This window comes from Triticum urartu, chromosome 1A, assembly GCF_056163025.1.
Source record: "Triticum urartu cultivar PI428250 chromosome 1A, HENAU_Tu73, whole genome shotgun sequence".
NCBI classification, from domain to species: Eukaryota; Viridiplantae; Streptophyta; class Magnoliopsida; order Poales; family Poaceae; genus Triticum; species Triticum urartu.
The window spans coordinates 73,321,647-73,341,030 of record NC_141873.1 but is presented as its reverse complement, the minus strand read 5'-3'; the positions used below and the strand labels follow the sequence as shown (position 1 = coordinate 73,341,030).

The window sequence follows — 19,384 nt, the reverse complement described above, 5'->3', positions numbered from 1 at the left end:
TTGTCCCTAGAACTAGGTTGCCTAGTCAAGGAAAGTTTGTGGAGCTACCTTTGCTTAGAAAAACAATATTCTACCCCGCAAAAGAAAAACAATATTCTGGTAAAAACGACGTCACAGACTCCCCTCCCGTGCCCATTCTCAGTTGGCACCACTGGCGTACACCAGCCAGCACGAAAACATCGCGCCCACAGCCCAAAACTTTGGAGCCGGCGGGCACATTTTGCCCCGGCGATGGGAGCCTCCCGCCACGTGATCGATCCGCGGCGTCTCTTCCCCGGATCGCAATCTCAATCGTGCATTCCATCTGCATCGAACGGCAGCAGCACGCCTCCTCCCACCTCTCGCCCACCTTAAAAATCCCCTCCCCACCTCCGGCAAACCACAAAACAAATTCACCACCGCTCCTCGACCTCCATCCGCTCGCCGCTCGAACCAAGGAGAGAGCGTCAGCCATGTCCGGGCGCGGCAAGGGAGGCAAGGGGCTCGGCAAGGGCGGCGCCAAGCGCCACCGGAAGGTGCTGCGCGACAACATCCAGGGCATCACCAAACCGGCCATCAGGCGCCTGGCTCGCCGGGGCGGCGTGAAGCGCATCTCGGGGCTCATCTACGAGGAGACCCGCGGCGTGCTCAAGATCTTCCTCGAGAACGTCATCCGCGACGCCGTCACCTACACCGAGCACGCCCGCCGCAAGACCGTCACCGCCATGGACGTCGTCTACGCCCTCAAGCGCCAGGGCCGCACCCTCTACGGCTTCGGCGGCTAGGCTGTCCCCCCCTGCAGATCCCAAAAGCTTGATAGAACAGCGGCTTGTTTAGTTCTCTATTTGCTCCTGTAGTTCGAACTGAATCGTGGAACAAAGCTATTCGCATGTGTTGCTGGAAATGGAGCTTGTCTCGAGAAACAACGTGTCTCTGATTTTGTTCTGCTGCATCTCTGTTAATGTATAGTTTGTTCTTTCTCCTGCGATGTGAAATTGTGTGCGCTTGGGAGTTGGATTGCTTTGCCATTCTTTTACCAGGACACCCTGACGGATCGTACTTGCTTGCCGAACAATTGTGTATGGCCGAATCACCAACATCGTTTGATCCGTTTCTGCTATTTGATCTGATGCATTTGTACCGGGCACCATTTATGATCCTTGTATGTTGCAACAATGTGTGTAATTGAGATTGGGATTAGTCTGCATTTCATACATCGTTTTCTAGATTGATTTGCCATGCCACTTGCTCGGTGCAAATCATCATGTGATTCTTGTTAATCAGAAGTGTCACTTGCTCAATCTCTGCTGTTCTTTTTTATGTTAGTGCAGTAATACTTCATCTGTTGCATCATACATTTTGGCAGTGGCAGCAACAACTTAATCCTTCAGTTTATATTAACTAGCTTATCAACATAATTCTCCATCTTCATTTTCCTAATATCATATGATGCCCTAGATTAGGGGAGTTTAGTTACAGAATAATTAGAAAGATCAGATCAGTTCTTACTTCATGTGTTTACTGTATTATAGCAGGAATGAAAACCAGTTAGGGTGCGATGACCCGTGAATCCTAGAATCCTACAGAAGTGAACACCAGCGAGCAATGAAAAATGACAATAGTAGTGTTGCATTGCATTGGGTCAAGTTTCTTGTAGATTATCTTCATTCCTCAAGAACAGTTCAGATGAAGGAATGCAGCAATGCAGCATGTTTTTTCTTTCTTCAAGGAGCAAGTTTATCCAAGTTGAGATCGTTATCCACAGTGAATTAGTGACCGAGGAAGTCCGTTCCTTGCAGAATAACCGAAGACGACCATTGTCATTTTGAAAACGCCAACAATTTCGTGTCTACGATTTTTTAAAAACAGGAGCATTTTTCAAAACCCTGAACGTTTTATGAATGTACCAAATGTTTATAAACAAGCGAACAATTTTTTTAATTTATGATCAAATTTTTAAAAAGGGAACCTTGTTCGGAATTCCTGAACATTTTTCAAAACACACAAAAATTGAATTCAATGAACAAATTTTGAAAACAGGAACATTTTCGAAAATTTGAACAAAAATGAAATTCCCAAACATTTTTTGACAAAAAGAAAGGTTCAAACGAGCATAATTTTAAAAAGGGAACATTTTTAAATTTAGAACAAAAACTACAAAACTTAAAAATGTGAACAAATTTTGAATAAGACAAAAATAATTTGAAAATTTTGAACATTTTTAAAAACATTTTTTTGAAAATCCATTTTTTGAAAAAGAATCAAAAAAGGAAAAAAAGAATAACAAAATAATGTGAAAATAGATAAAGTAGCAGAAAAAAATAAAACGGGAAAAAAGGAAAAAAAGAGGGGAAATGAAAAAAGAAACCCGGCTCAGAGAACCTTCTAGAAGGTTCCCAAGACCAGTAAAACTGGACAGGAACCAAACGAAAGAGATCACCTAACAGGGCCGGCCCAGTGCGCTCGATCCTTATGCGTCCGGTCGACATTTTGACCCAACGCGCGTCAAATAGAAATTTCCGCCTAAACCAAGACTTTTAATGGGCTAAATTTCGAGCCCAAGTTGGTACTTCTTCTTTGTTAGAGGATTTTTGACAAAATGAATCAACTTTACCGGTAGAAAAAGAAGCAATGATGAACACCAGGCCATGTATGACAGTATGAGGCATGAGGCTGTGTACGCACGTGTTGTCTTTAGTTTCAGTCATAGAGCCTCACAGGGCACCCGTGTCCACAATTAATGAACGGACACGCCATTATATATGAACGCACCTTTGTTGAAAATCATATATGAAAGCATCATAAATTCATTACTCACGACCCTGCTAAGAGTCCCCTCTGGATGGCCAGTTCTTCTAATAAACCATAAAATCAAGTCAAAAGCTTCAAAGAAATCGTTACTACACAGATGACGGTGTTCGCACCAGTTGCACGCCTCTGAACCGATGCATGTAACGTAGTGAAGCACATGCCACGATTCCACCTATTATCCTTTGTATATTGTTTAATAAAAGTATCATCCATTCACTATTATAAGGACATCTCTAGCCAATTCCATAAAAACGTTAGGTGCGTAAAATATATAGTTCTCCACCCACGCAGACGCCTAATTTTTTTACTTCTCTAACAGTTTTAGGACTATTATAAGTCCTAAAAAATTTGCGCGGGGCCCAGGACTATTATAAGCCTGAAAACCGTTAGGCGTGCAAAAAATTTGGTTCTCGGCCCCACCAACGCCTAAAAATACTTGGCCTCCAGCCAGTCAACTAAAGTCTTGACCACTTTTTGACCCTCACCCTCCACTGCTTCGTTGCCCGGTGCAACTGTCGGCGACTATCCACTGCGTCTGCCGCTGCCTTGTCGCCTCCCTTGGCCTTCGTCGCCCTTCTGCCCTAGTCTGAGACAGTCGCCGGAGTCAAACTGAACGCCACCGGCGCCGCATCGACCGATTCGAGAAAACCGTCTCACGGTCTTCTTCCTCCTTAGCTAACCGACAGCTCACCGTGCTTATGCACCTTTGCCGGTCATCTTCACGCCTCGCCGCCTGCTAGTTTCGGTTCAAAGTTGTCGGTCGGCCTTTACACCTCCATCGCCTTGCTAGTATTTGACGGTTTGCCTAGTTGAGCTTTTTGGGGTTTTTTTTGTCACATTTTGTTTTGGTCGACTGAATTCAACCAAATTGTTTCAATTGAAGACGAAGAGAGTGAGAGATGATATTCATGGACTCCTCATCATCTGAGGAGGAAATCGAAATTTGGTTTGCACTAGTAGAAAATGGGCCTAATGTGAAGCACATTAGTCCCGGTTTGTAACTGAACCGGCACTAATGTGACCATTAGTGCCGGTTCCAACGGCTAGGCGGGTGGCACTCATTAGTACCGGTTTGTGACGAACATTTAGTACTGGTTCATGCCACGAACCGGTACTAAAGAGGTGGTGGCAGGCTGTTTTCAGGCTGGGACCCCACCATCACCTTTAGTACCGGTTCAAGCCACGAACCGGTACTAGAGATTATTAGTTGATTCTTTCTGCTATTCAAGAATATTATAGCTTTGTTTAAGTGGATCATTGATACGTCTCCGTCGTATCTATAATTTTTGATTGTTCCATGCCAATATTCTATAACTTTTATATACTTTTGGCAACTTTTTATACTATTTTTAAGACTAACTTATTGATCTAGTGCTCAGTGCCAGTTCCTGTTTATTGCATGTTTTTTGTTTCGCAGAAAATCCATATCAAACGGAGTCCAAACAGGATAAAAACTGACGGAGATATTTTTGGAATATATGTGAATTTTGGGAAGTGAAATCAAGGCGAGACGATGCTCGAAGGGCCCACGAGGCAGGGGCGCGCCCCGGGGGGCAGGCGCGCCCCTGACCCTCATGGACATCCCGTAAGGCGGTTGGTGCCCTTCTTTCGCCGCAAGAAAACTAATATCCGGATAAAAATCGTGTTCAAATTTCAATCCAATCGGAGTTACGGATCTCCGGGAATATAAGAAACAGTGAAAGGGCAGAATCTAAAACACAGAAACAGAGAGAGACAGAGAGACAGATCCAATCTTGGAGGGGCTCTCGCCCCTCCGCCTCCATAGAGGCCATGGACCAGAGGGGAAACCCTTCTCCCATCTAGGGAGAAGGTCAAGGAAGAAGAAGAAGGGGGCCCTCTCCCCCTCTCTCCCGGTGGCGCTGGAACGCCGCCGGGGCCATCATCATCACCGCAATCTACACCAACACCTCCGCTATCTTCACCAACATCTCCATCACCTTCCCCCATCTATCTACAACGGTCCACTCTCCCACAACCCGCTGTACCCTCTACTTGAACATGGTGCTTTATGCTTCATATTATTATCCAATGATGTGTTGCCATCCTATGATGTCCGAGTAGATTTTCGTTGTCCTATCGGTAATTGGTGAATTGCTATGATTGATTTAATTTACTTGTGGTTATGTTGTTGTCCTTTGGTTGCCATCATATGAGCGCGCGCGTGGATCACACCATAGAGTTAGTTGTATGTGATAGGACTATGTATTGGAGGGCAAGAGTGACAAAAGCTTCAACCTAGCATAGAAATTGATGCATACGGGATTGAAGGGGGACCAATATATCTTAATGCTATGGTTGGGTTTTACCTTAATGAATGTTAGTAGTTGCGGATGCTTGCTAATAGTTTCAAACATAAGTGCATAGAATTCCAAGTCAGGGATGGCATGCTAGCAGTGGCCTCTCCCACATAAAACTTGCTATCGGTCTAGTAACATAGTCAATTGCTTAGGGACAATTTCACAACTCCTACCACCACTTTTCCACACTCGCTATACTAACTTTGTTGCTTCTTTACCTAAAACAGCCCCTAGTTTTTATTTACGTGCTCTTTATATTCTTGCAAACCTATCCCCTTACACCTACAAAGTACTTCTAGTTTCATACTTGTTCTAGGTAAAGCGAACATTAAGCGTGCGTAGAGTTGTGTCGGTGGTCGATAGAACTTGAGGGAATATTTGTTCTACCTTTAGCTCCTCGTTGGGTTCGGCACTCTTACTTATCTAAAGAGGCTATAATTTATCCCCTATACTTGTGGGTTATCAAGACCTTTTTCTGGCGCCGTTGCCGGGGAGTTATAGCGTGGGGTGAATATTCTCGTGTGTGCTTGTTTGCTTTATCACTAAGTAGTTTTTATTTTCTGGTCTTCTTTTCTATCTTTAGTTATGGGTAGGAAACGCAAAATACCAAAAAAATAGTGGTACCTACTGAACCAATGGTTGAAGAACCACTCAAAATCTATCACACTACTGAAGCTTTTTACTTGGATCATCTTCGATCCCTATGTGCTCGGGCTGAAACCCCAACTAGCTTAGTTGAGGGCAAATCTTTAGATGAGCATGCTTGTTATGTGCGACACCGCATATTTGAAAAAGGGAAACTTTTACTGGATCAAATTCCCCGTTTGTAGTGCTATGCTTGGAATTTATGTGGAATATATGATTGTACTTGTTGTTCTAAAGACCCTAATAAACACCTTCCTTATCAATGTGGGTTTAGTGATAATGGAATCGTATCTTCGTATACTAAGGGTGTTTATAATTACTATGATGTTCAACAAATTGAAGAATTTGTTGCTTTTAGGGGTACTTGTGAAATTACTTCTTTTATTGAAGAGTGTGATACTACTCTCTACAAATCTGAAAATTTGGCCATACTTAAATATTGCTATGATAATTATGCTTCTAATCTTATATTAAACCATATATTGAGGACTCCTCCGCTATCCAAGAAGAGACTGATATTTTGCAGGAGTCTATGGAAGAAGAAATTAATGACATTGTGAGCTCATTGGATGAAAAAGATGAGGAGGAGAGCGAAGAACAAAAGGATGAAGAGCGGATTGATCACCCGTTCCCACCATCTAATGAGACTAACTATTTATTCCATACATTGTTTAATTTCCCTTCGAATCTACCGAAGGATGAATGCTATGTGATTGTTATGATCCCGTTGACTCTTTTGAAATATCCCTTTTGATGATGCTTGCTATGCTTGTGGCCAAGATGCCAATATGAATTATGCTTATGGAGATGAAATCACTATAGTCCCTTATGTTAAACATGAAATTGTTGCTATTGCACCCACGCATGATAATCCTATTATCTTTTTAAATTCTCCCGACTACACTATATCGGAGAAGTTTGCACTTATTAAGGATTATATTGATGGGTTGCCTTTTACCGTTGCACATGATAATTTTGATGACTATAATATGCATGTGCTTGCTGCTCTTACTTGCAATTATTATGAGAGAGGAACTACATCTCCGCCTCTTTATGTTTCCAACACGATATAATTGCAAGAAACTGCTTATGCTATGTATTGGCCTTTACTTGATGTGCATGAATTGTTCTTATATGACATGCCGATGCATAGGAAGAGAGTTAGACTTCATCATTGCTTGATATATGTTACTTTGTGCTCACTACTAAATTAAAAATCATTGTTGATTCAAATTGGCTTTGATATACCTTGGGATCCGGGTGGATTCATTACTTGAGCACTTTTTGCCTAGCTTAATGGCTTTAAAGAAAGCGCTGCCAGGGAGACAACCCGAAAGTTTTAGAGAGTCATTTATTTATGTTGAGTGCTTTTATAAAGTTTTAAAACAAAAAATAAAATAAATAGGGGAACCCAAAACTTTTCAAAAAGGAAAGTGGAAGTGAGAGAGACAAGCATTGTTGAAGTGGGGGAGCTCCTTGAACTTTGTTCATGCTCACGGAAACTTTGTGAATATTGATTACATAAACTTTTCAACAAAAATAATTATCCCCTTGTACAATTTCATTGTATTATAAAAATAATGTACCAAGATTTGCCTTTAGGATGTTTACATTGCTTGTTGGTTTGTGCGGTGCAAAACATAAACTTTGGCTGTAGTGCGCGATTTTACATTTTTTACTGGAACGTCAAATGGTTCTGGAAATTTTTGCACTATCTTTCTATAATTTTTTTTATTTTTCCTAATTATTTCAGAATTTTTGGATTAGCAGAGGTATGGTGAATGTTCAGATTATTACAGACTGTCCTGTTTTTGATGCATAGTTTGCTTGTTTTGATGAAACTATCGATTTCTATCAGTGGATTAAGCCATGGAAAAGTTATATTACAGTAGCTAAAATGCAAAAATAAAATATGAATTGGTTTGCAATAGTACTTAGAGTAGTGATTTGCTTTATTATACTAACGGATCTTACCGAGCTTTCTGTTGAGTTTTGTGTGGATGAAGTGTTCGAAGAACGAGGAGGTCTCGATGTGAGGAGAAGGAGGAGAGGCAAGAGCTCAATCTTGGGGATTTCCAAGGCACCCCAAGTAAATATTCAAGGAGACGCAAGCGTCTAAGCTTGGGGATTCCCCGGAAGGCATCCCATCTTTCTTCAACAAGTATCGGTATGTTTTCAGATTCGTTTCGTTCATGTGATATGTGCAAATCTTGGAGTGTCTTTTGCATTTAGTTTTCATTTTTCTTTTATGCACCATGCTTGTATGAGATAGTCCATGGTTGATTTATAGAATGCTCATTGCACTTCACACATATCTTTTGAGCATGGCTTTATAGAATGCTTCATGTGCTTCACTTATATCTTTTGAAGTTTAGATTGCCTGTTTCTCTTCACATAGAAAACCGTCATTTGTAAAATGCTCTTTTGATTCATTTATATTTGTTAGAGCATGGGCATATCTTTTTTAGAAAGAATTAAACTCTCTTGCTTCACTTATATCTATTTAGAGAGATGACAGGAATTGGTCATTCACATTGTTAGTCATAAAATCCTACATAAAACTTGTAGATCACTGAATATGATATGTTTGATTCCTTGCAATAGTTTTGCGATATAAAGATGGTGATATTAGAGTCATGCTAGTGGGTAGTTGTGGATTGTAGAAATACTTGTGTTGAAGTTTGTGATTCCCGGAGCATGCACGTATGGTGAACCGTTATGTGATGAAGTCAGAGCATGATTTATTTATTGATTGTCTTTCTTATGAGTGGCAGTCGGGGACGAGCGATGGTCTTTTCCTACCAATATACCCCCTAGGAGCATGCGCGTAGTACTTTGTTTCGATGGCTAATAGATTTTTGCAATAAGTATGTGAGTTCTTTATGACTAATGTTGAGTCCATGGATTATACGCACTCTCACCCTTCCATCATTGCTAGCCTCTTCGGTACCATGCATTGCCCTTTCTTATCTCGAGAGTTGGTGCAAACTTCGCCGGTGCATCCAAACCACGTGATATGATACGCTCTATCACACAAGCCTCCTTATATCTTCCTCAAAACAGCCACCATACCTACCTATTATGGCATTTCCATAGCCATTCCGAGGTATATTGCCATGCAACTTCCATCATCATATACATGACTTGAACATTCATTGTCAGATTGCTTTGCATGATCGTAAGATAGCTAGCATGTGTCGGATTTCGGGTTCCGGCAGACCCTTGAGGTTCGAACACTGGGGTGCGCGCGGAGATTTCACCTTCTACCTACCTGCACCCCTCCGCCTCGCTAAGATCTAAGCTATGGAAAGAACAGCACAAGAGACACATGGTTTATACTGGTTCGGGCCACCGTTGTGGTGTAATACCCTACTCCAGTGTGTGGTGTGGTGGATTGCCTCTTGGGCTGATGATGATGAGCAATACAAGGAAGAACAGCCTCGCGAGGGTCTGTTCTTGGCTAGGGGGATGAACTGCTAGGAGGAGTTCAGTCACCCTTCTCTCTCTCTCTCTTCTCGATTCTCTCTCCGATTTCGATTTCGATCCCAGCTTGTTTTTGGGTTGGCTGATTCTAGATTCTCCCTTCTTGATTGTGATTTCGATCCCCCCTACCCTGTGGGTGGCTAGTCCTATTTATAGGCAAAGGCCCTGGGCCTCTTCCCAAATATTGAGCGGGAAGGGCGCCAACAATTGGCCATTTTGAAGGGGAACATCTGGTACACTTATCCTGACTAAAGTTGGTCCTTGCCTGCCAAAGGCTCTGGTGGTGACGCTGGCCTGGGCTCCACAGTGACTTCCTCCCTGCCGTTGGACTGGTCTTGGTCTCATTGCACCGAAACGGGTGCCTTTGCTTGATGCTCTCGCCTGCGCTTGCTCCCTTTGCACCAAAGTGGAAAGGAGGACACTGCGCGGCTGGCGCCCGCCTGGCGCCTTTGGTCGTCATGGCTTGCGTCACAGGCACCTCGTGAGGTACCCCGCCTTGATCTCTCCGCCTCCTCGCGAGCCAGCCTGATGAGGCCGTGCCTGAGGAAGCTCCGTGTCGTCCGCCCCGCGAGGCTTGGCCCCTCGTGAGGGTCTTGGGTCTGTGTTGATGAAGATGGGCCGCACTGGGCCCCCTTTTGAGCCACGCCGCAGGCCGCAGGCAGGAAAGTCTGGGGGCCCCCGTTCCCAGAACACCGACAGTAGCCCCCGGGCCCAAGGCGCGCCCGGACTTGGCCGTGCAGGGAGGCGAAAGGGCAAGAGCGAAGCGCCGCGGGCCCTAACAGCCTGCGGCCTTGGGCGCCGCGTGGCGGTTGATTGGACGTGGGCGTCTCCACTTCCCCACGGCGCCTCGGCGACTGCACGGATTGGACAAGTCCCTGCATGCAAAGCAGGTCATGATTACCTGCAATCATGGGGGCCGACGGTTGGCCCTCGCCGGTTATAAGTACGGATCGGCGCGCGCCCTTCCAGTTCATTCCCCCTTGCTTCTCCTTCTTCTTCATGGCCCCGTCGCGGAGGTTCTCGGCCGTAGAGAAGGGGAAGGCTCGCCAGGTTGAGCCTGCCTCTCCCCCGCCCAAGCGCGGCCGAGGGCGCCCTCACAAACATCCTGTGGCCACCACAGCAGCTCCCCGCGGCCGTGGAGACGATTTCCAACACGGTGACGGGCGGACTGCTGCGGCCGGGGGGCGCGCTTCGGTCGCGCGTTCCCCTAGGCCGCGCTTTCGCGCTGCAGAGGTGCTCCCGGAGTTCGTTGTGTGGTCGGCGGAGCCGACTAGCACCCGGCTTCAACTTCCTCGCTTCCTCCTCGGCGAGCTCCCGGCCGGCGCCCCGGGCGGCCTCTGGCTTCAGGCAGACGGCTGTTGCAGCCGGGCCTCATGGGCTTCACTAGAGGTCTCTGCAGCTGGGAGCCTGGCCTTGACCTGCGGTTGGTAGACGTTTGCCCGTGCGCGTGGCCTGAGCCGTCGGTGCACCCTGCACTTCAAGTTTGACGGCGATGCCACCCTCTACATGAGGGTGTTTGGGGAAGATGGTCGCCGCGCAGGGTGCTGCCCTGAGGACGACGAGCGCGGCCAGGAACCCAGCCCCGGCGATGATGGAGAGGACAGCGCTCGCGTGATTGGCGGCGCTCAGGGTTCCCCAAGCTTCACCGGTTCTTCTTCAGGCGGCGACTCTTCTAGCGGTGGCCGCAGTCAGCCTCCACGCCGTCGTACCTGCTTGGGAGGTGGTAGCGTGTCTACCCGCCGTCGCGCTTCGGTGAAGCGCGAGAGGGAGTCTGCCTGAGCCCCGGAGGCAGCTCGAGTCTTCCCTGCAGGCCAGTGTGAGGCGAGCTGCGCCTGATTTGTTCTTTCTTTTCCTTTTTCCTGCGTAAAAAGACAGTAGCGTGGAGCCCCGCGGGGGCATGTTTGGGTTATTGTTGTTAATCATCGCTTTGCTTCCGTTATCGTGCCTTCCGGCTACGTGCCCGCGCGTGGATAGTTCCCGGCCCCAGCCGTGGGGGGGGCGACCGACCCAGGCCCTGTGTTCGTGTCGTGGTGCCCATGGGGCACAGACTGGAGGGGTGCTCCTGTAATGGACCTAGGTCGCGAAACCTTTGAACGGCTAGGACAGGAACACTCGCGAGGGCGCTCGGCTGCCCCCCTCGCAAGGCCTTGCATAAGAGAAATCGAGGCAGGAGAGTGAAAAGTCGAAGAACCACGAGCCAAAGACGGCAACAGCTTCAATAAAACTTCGAATGAGAATGAACAAGCCAACTGCCGAAAGCAAATTAAAAAGCCGCGTCCGGCACCTAATCTAGTCTTCGACGTCTTCTCACCAGCGCGGAGCTAAGTGCTGCCACTGGGCGTGGGAGGGAGCCCTAGGGCCTGAGGCCGGTGCTCCTGAGACTCCGGGGCGTGTACAGCCCCAACTCATTATTACGTGAGAGTGTCACTGGCGGCGAGCTTCACAGGCGTTGGCCTTCTTCACAGGCTCCGGGCCTTTCTTGGGGGAAGCAGGCTTCATGGGCATTTGCCCTCTTCACAGGCTCCGGGCCCTTTCCAAAACGCGACAGCTTCACATGCATTCACCTTCTTCACAGGCTCTGGGCCTTTTCCAAAACGCGATAGCTTCACAGACATTCGCCTTCTTCACAGGCTCTGGGCCTTTTCCAAAACGCGACAGCTTCACAGGAATTCGCCTTCTTCACACGCTCTGGGCCTTTTCCAAAATGCGACAGCTTCACAGGCATTCGCCTTCTTCACACGCTCTGGGCCTTTTCCAAAATGCGACAGCTTCACAGGCTCTGGGCCTTTTCCAAAAAGGATAATCTTCACAGGCATTCGCCTTCTTCACAGGCTCTAGGCCTTTTCCAAAACATGACAGCTTCACAGGCATTCGCCTTCTTCACAGGCTCTGGGCCTTTTCCAAAAAGGATAATCTTCACAGGCATTCGCCTTCTTCACAGGCTCTGGGCCTTTTTAGGGGTAGAACCTCCGGAGGTGCTGGATGTTCCATGCGTTCTGGACCGGCACCCCCTCCTGAGTCTCCAAGCGCGCGGAGTCGGGCCTGGAAACATGAACAACCTTGAACGGCCCCTCCCACATGGGAGAGAGCTTGTGCAGTCCCTCCCCAGAGAGAACCCGCCTGAGCACGAGGTCTCCTACCTCGAGAGTTCTGGGGCGGATGTTGCGGCAGTGATATCGTTGCAGTGCTTGTTGGTACCTCGCCGCTCGCAGCGCGGCTTCTCAGCGACGTTCCTCCCCCAGCACGAGGTCCATCCCCCGCATGGCGTCCTGCTATGCCTCGTCGAACGCCAGGACCTACGCGGAGCGACGTCTGGCCTCGTGAGGGAGGACCGCTTCGGCTTCGTAGACCAGGAAGAACGGGGTCTCTCCAGTCGGCTTGGTCGCGGTTGTGCGGATGGACCACAACACGGACTGAAGCTCGTCGTACCAACCTCTGCCGCAAGCCTCCAGCTTCTTCTTGAACATCCTGGTCTTGAGGCCCCTCAGGACCTCTGCGTTGGCTCGCTCGGCCTGGCCGTTGCTTCGGGGGGCGATGAGGCACTGAAGGCTTGTCGAGGTGGCGCCATGCGGGGATGCCGTGGCCAGAGCTCAGCCATTCAGGTTTGTCGGCGTTGCAGGGACGGACCCATGCGCAAGCGTCGTGCCGTTTGGGAGCAGCTCCATCAGTTGGCGTTAGTTGAGCGGGCAACTAGGTCAAACACATTAGCCGCGAAGGAGTGGATTCATTCAAATAGATGCTGGGAAGGTGGACATCACTGGGTCAGGCCCGAGCGACTTGGGGATGATGCAGCCCATGGGGCGCCCCCAACAAGGTAAGCTAACAATATGAAATAAAAGGGATACAAGCCGCAGGGACGGACCCATGCGGCCTGGGAATAATGCAGCCCTAGGGGGCGCTCCCAGCTGGAAATGAAACTTGAAAGATGTCACCTGATGATGTTGAGGACGAAGGAGTGTTGGTGTAGCGGACTCGGTGGGCTGCGGAAGCCGATCCTCACGAGCCCCTAGGCCTAGGGGCCTCGGGAGGCTCCGGAGGCGCTGGTGGCTCCTCGCGGACCATCTCCATCTTCGCCAGGGCTGCGGAACGCCTGGCCTCTTGAGCCTCCATGATACCCCTCATGAGGTGCTGGTACGTGGCAGCCGCGTTCGGCAAGCCGTAAGGCATGCGAACGTAGCTGTGGGGTGGACCTTCGCAGCGCCCCACTCGCGAGGGCCAGAGGCGCTCTAGAGAGGCGACTCGATTGAGCCCTGATATGTCAATGCAGACGTGCAGCCCACCATCCTCTCCTGGATGGGGAGCCACAGCTGGTAGGCGGCGGCCGCCCTTCATGACTCTTGACTCCTGTAGCTCCTGAATGGCCTTGCTGACGAACTCCTGAGGGTCTGGCTCTCCTTGCCTTACTCCTGCCCAAGCGCCTCCCTCGTGACCTTAGCCAGGTCGGTGGCCCTCCAGGGGAGAGCCCCCGAGCCCTGCCTGAGGAGGGCACCGGGCGCACTTTCCTATGCGATGGAAGGAGGTTCCCCCAGGGCAGGCGCAGGCCCTGAGGGGCCTGCCTCCTGAGGGGCCGGGTCGGACGATGTCTTCTTCTTCTTGGGGGCGGTCTCAGGAAGCCTCCTGCTTCCGCGATCCGGGTCTTCCAGTGATGCGGCCTAAAAGGCTCGTTCCAGGGAACACACCACGTCCTTCTCTTCACAGGGCACCGTGATGACTCCGCCACTTCCTGGCATCTTGAGGACGTTGTAGCCGTGGTGAGTTACGGCCATGAACTTGGCTAGTGCTGAGTACCCAAGGATGGCGTTGTACGGCAGGCGAATGTGAGCGACGTCGAAGTCGATGAGCTCGGTGCGGTAGTTGTCGCGTGCCCCGAAGGTGACAGGGAGGCGGACCTGCCCAATCGGGACCGTGGAGCCGTCGGTGACTCCGGAGAAAGGCTTGGTCGGCTGAAGCTGGTTATAGGGCACTTGGAGATTGTTGAATGTTTCCACGGACAGGACGTTGAGCCCTGCCCCACCATCGATGAGGGTCTTGGTGACCACTACGTTACTGATGATTGGGGAACAAAGCATCAGGAGGACTCTGACTGTGGCCGCACACTTGAGCTGATCTGCTGAGCTGAACGTGATGGCGCACGCCGACCACCTGAGAGGGCGCGTAGCTTCGAGCTTGGGGAGGACTGCATTCACTTCGCGGGCGAACTGCTTGAAGATGCGTTGAGAGGTTGGGGCTTGAGCCCCGCCCAGGATGCAAGCGACCGCGTGCGGCTCCTGGAAGCCCCCAGCCCCCTCGTCCTGATGGCAGTCCTCGTTTCTCTTTGGCTGCGGCGGCAGCGGAGGGAGGCCTACGTTGCCTGGCGGGCGATCCTCGCGAGGCTGATCCCTCCAGTCTCCCTCGCGAGGCGGGTCTTGCCAGCGATCCTCGCGAGGTCGATCGCGCCACCCTTGGCGCGGGAAGCGGTGTTCCCAGCGTCCTGTGTTCCTTCCTCCTCCTCGACCGTAGCCCCGGTCACCGGTCGGGGCGACGGCCGATCCTTCCTTCTCGCACGGCTCGGAGCTCTTGACATTCGTTGGTGTTGTGGGTGTGGAGGTCGTGGTACACACAGTACCGACTGCCCTTGGAAGATTTGGGCTGATCTCTGCCCTGCTTGGTGTCTGGTTCTGCCGCGAGCACGGCAGCCCCCTTGCGCTTCACATCCTTGGCCTTGGGCTTCTTCTCTTCCGGGTCTGCGGCAGGCAGCTTGAGGAGGGAGAGACGCCCTTCCTCAGCCCTAGCGCACTTGGTTGCCAAGTTGAACAACTCCAAGGAAGTGCACAGGTCTTCATGCATCGCCAGCTCCTCCTTCATCTTGACATCGCACACGCCGTCGGAGAAGGCTGAGATGATGGCCTCCTCGGTCACCTTGGGAATCTTGAGGCGTGCGTTGTTGAAGCGCTGGATGTACTTCTGCAGGGTCTCTCTGGGTTGTTGCTTGATGCGGCGCATGTCACTCATGGCGGGTGGCCGGTCATGAGTACCTTGGAAGTTGGCGATGAAGCGGGTGCGCATCTCGTCCCAGGAGGAGGTCGTGCCTGGAGCCAGGTTCAGGAGCCAGATGCGGGCCCCGTCCTTGAGCGCCATGGGAAACCAGTTCGCCATGACCTTCTCGTCTCCGTTGGTAGCTTCGATGCCCAACTCATAGAGCTGGAGGAACTCCGCAGGGTCGGCCGTGCCGTCGTAACGAGGAGGCAGGTCTGGCTTGAACTTGCCGGGCCACGCGACGCTGCGTAGCTCGGTGGTGAAGGCACGGCAGCCTGCTGTGGCCACGAGAGGCCTTGGGTGACGGAGAGCTTGGTCTTGCATGTCCCCATGCGCTGCAGCTGGGAGCAGCGCGGGGTCTTGACATGCGGGAGCAGGAACATGGTCACGACGTGCTGGAGCAGGGAGCGCCCAGGCAGCTTCTTGCGGGCGAGGGACTTCTTGGCAGCTCTGCTCTTGCCGCGCTGGCACCTGACGGAGCGGGTTCTGCCCAGGGGCCGCGCGCTTTGGAGCCATGGCACCTTCTTGAGGAGGAGGCGGCTGGGGCGCCCCCGGAGCTTCGTCGCCCGCGCGGGGCGGGGTGCGATGCAGCGGAACGGACGGCGCAGGAGAGCCCCCTGCGGCGCGGACGAGCTCGGCGACGCGGTCGAGCCATTCTTCGTAGACGTCGTCGACGGGACGGTAGCGCAGGAGCTCGTTTGCCGCGATGAGCGCAGCTCGAGCCTCCATGGGTGCGCGGAGCGCGCGGGACGAAGAACCAGCTGGGGTGAGCGAGGGAGTAGCGGTGCGGCCGTCTTGCCGCACGGACGGATGCTGAGACGACGCTTGCTGCTCGTCCCCCGCCGGGCCGGTGGCGGCGTTGACGGCAGGTGACGGGGAACGGCGAGGACGCCCGCCAACAGGAGCCGTCTGGGCGACGCGGGAAGCGAGAGCGGCCCGGCGCTCGGCGCGGGCCCGACGAGCGTCAGACATGGACGCGATGGTCGGAGGAGAACGGGGTGGTGGAAGACGAATTTCGGCGGACCCCTACCTGGCGCGCCAAATGTTGGATTTCGGGTTCCGGCAGACCCTTGAGGTTCGAACACTGGGGTGCGCGCGGAGATTTCGCCTTCTACCTACCTGCACCCCTCCGCCTCGCTAAGATCTAAGCTATGGAAAGAACAGCACAAGAGACACAGGGTTTATACTGGTTCGGGCCACCATTGTGGTGTAATACCCTACTCCAGTGTGTGGTGTGGTGGATTGCCTCTTGGGCTGATGATGATGAGCAATACAAGGAAGAACAGCCTCGCGAGGGTCTGTTCTTGGCTGGGGGATGAACTGCTAGGAGGAGTTCAGTCACCCTTCTCTCTCTCTCTCTCTTCTCGATTCTCTCCGATTTCGATTTCGATCCCAGCTTGTTTCTGGGTTGGCCGATTCTAGATTCTCCCTTCTTGATTGCGATTTCGATCCCCCCTACCCTGTGGGTGGCTAGTCCTATTTATAGGCAAAGGCCCTGGGCCTCTTCCCGAATATCGAGCGGGAAGGGCGCCAACAATTGGCCATTTTGAAGGGGAACATCTGGTACACTTATCCTGACTAAAGTTGGTCCTTGCCTGCCAAAGGCTCTGGTGGTGACGCTGGCCTGGGCTCCACAATGACTTCCTCCTTGCCGTTGGACTGGTCTTGGTCTCGTTGCACCGAAACAGGTGCCTTTGCTTGATGCTCTCGCCTGCGCTTGCTCCCTTTGCACCAAAGTGGAAAGGAGGACACTGCGCGGCTGGCGCCTGCCTGGCGCCTTTGGTTGTCATGGCTTGCGTCACGGGCACCTCGTGAGGTACCCCGCCTTGATCTCTCCGCCTCCTCGCGAGCCAGCCTGATGAGGCCGTGCCCGAGGAAGCTCCGTGTCGTCCGCCCCGCGAGGCTTGGCCCCTCGCGAGGGTCTTGGGTCTGTGTTGATGAAGATGGGCCGCGCTGGGCCCCTTTTTGAGCCACGCCGCAGGCCGCAGGCAGGCAAGTCTGGGGACCCCCGTTCCCAGAACGCCGTCAGCATGATATTTTCATGGCTTGTCCGTTTTTATATCTTTTCTACGCTAGATCATTGCACATCCCGGTACACCGCCGGAGGCGTTCATATAGAGTCATATTTTGTTCTAGTATAGAGTTGTAATATTGAGTTGTAAGTAAATAGAAGTGTGATGATCATCATTATTAGAATATTGTCCCATATGAGGTTATCAAAATAAAAGTGGCCAGAGAAGCCCAAAGAGAGAGAGAGAGAGAGGCCAAAGAAGCCTACAAAAAAAGAGAAAAAATAAAAAAAATGAGAGAAAAGAGAGAAGGGGCAATGCTACTATCCTTTTACCACACTTGTGCTTCAGATTAGCACCATGTTCTTCATATAGAGAGTCTCTTGAGTTATCACTTTCATATACTAGTGGAAATTTTCATTATAGAACTTGGCTTGTATAATCCGATGATGGGCTTCCTCAAATGCCCGAGGTCTTCATGAGCAAGCAAGTTGGATGCACACCCACTTAGTTTCAGTTTGAGCTTTCATACACTTATAGCTCTAGTGCATCCGTTGCATGCCAATCTCTACTCCTCGCATTGACATCAATTGATGGGCATCTCCATAGCCCGTTGATTAGCCGTGTTGATGTGAGACTTTCTTCCTTTTTGTCTTCTCCACACAACCTCCACCATCATATTCTATTCCACCTATAGTGCTATGTCCATGGCTCACGCTCATGTATTGCGTGAAAGTTAAAAAGGTTAGAGAACATCAAAAGTATGAAACAATTGCTTGGCTTGTCATCGGGGTTGTGCATGATTTGAATATTTTGTGTGGTGAAGATGGAGCATAACCAGACCATATGATTTTGTAGGGATAACTTTCTTTGACCATGCTATTTTGAAAATACATGATTGCTTTATTAGTATGCTTGAAGTATTATTTTCTTAATGTCAAATGATAGACTATTGCTTTGAATCACTCGTGTCGTAATATTCATGCCATGATTAGATTACATGATCAAGATTATGCTAGGTAGCATTCCACATCAAAAATTATCTTTTTTATCATTTACCTACTCGAGGACGAGTAGGAATTAAGCTTGGGGATGCTGATACGTCTCCGTCGTATCTATAATTTTTGATTGTTCCATGCCAATATTCTATAACTTTTATATACTTGTGGCAACTTTTTATACTATTTTTGGGACTAACTTATTGATCCAGTGCCCAGCGCCAGTTCCTGTTTGTTGCATGTTTTTTGCTTCGCAGAAAATCCATATCAAACGGAGTCCAAGCGGGATAAAAACTGACGGAGATTTTTTTGGAATATATGTGAATTTTGGGAAGTGAAATCAACGCGAGACGATGCTTGAGGGGCCCACGAGGCAGGGGGCGCGCCCCTGACCCTCGTGGACACCCCGTAAGGTGGTTGGTGCCCTTCTTTCGCAGCAAGAAAGCTAATATCCGGATAAAAATTGTGTTCAAATTTCAATCCAATCGGAGTTACAGATCTCCAGGAATATAAGAAACGGTGAAAGGGCAAAATCTGAATCGCAGAAACAGAGAGACAGATCCAATCTCGGAGGGGCTCTGGCCCCTCCATCGCCATGGAGGCCGTGGACCAGAGGGGAAACCCTTCTCCCATCTAGGGAGAAGGTCAAGGAAGAAGAAGAATAAGGGGGCCCCTCTCCCCCTCTCTCCCGGTGGCGCCGGAACACCGCCGGGGCATCATCATCACCGCAATCTACACCAACACCTCCGTCATTTTCACCAACATCTCCATCACCTTCCCCCATCTATCTACAACAGTCCACTATCCCGCAACCCGCTATACCCTCTACTCGAACATGGTGCTTTATGCTTCATATTACTATCCAATGATGTGTTGCCATCCTATGATGTCTGAGTAGATTTTCGTTGTCCTATCGGTAATTGGTGAATTGCTATGATTGATTTAATTTGCTTGTGGTTATGTTGTTGTCCTTTGATGCCCATCATATGAGCGCGCGCATGGATAACACCATAGGGTTAGTTGTATGTTGATAGGACTATGTATTGGAGGGCAAGAGTGACAGAAGCTTCAACCTAGCATAGAAATTGATGCATACGGGATTGAAGGGGGGCCAATATATCTTAAT

The 19,384-nt window shown here is 50.2% G+C and overlaps 1 protein-coding gene across 1 annotated transcript; it reads left to right on the top strand.

Moving 5' to 3' along the window:
* Positions 1 to 384: 384 nt before the first annotated feature.
* On the top strand, positions 385 to 967 carry LOC125506660 (histone H4). The gene has a single exon (XM_048671447.2). It carries the CDS (start codon positions 453 to 455, stop codon positions 762 to 764), a length of 312 nt encoding a protein of 103 aa, XP_048527404.1. The 5' UTR covers positions 385 to 452; the 3' UTR covers positions 765 to 967.
* Positions 968 to 19,384: the final 18,417 nt, after the last annotated feature.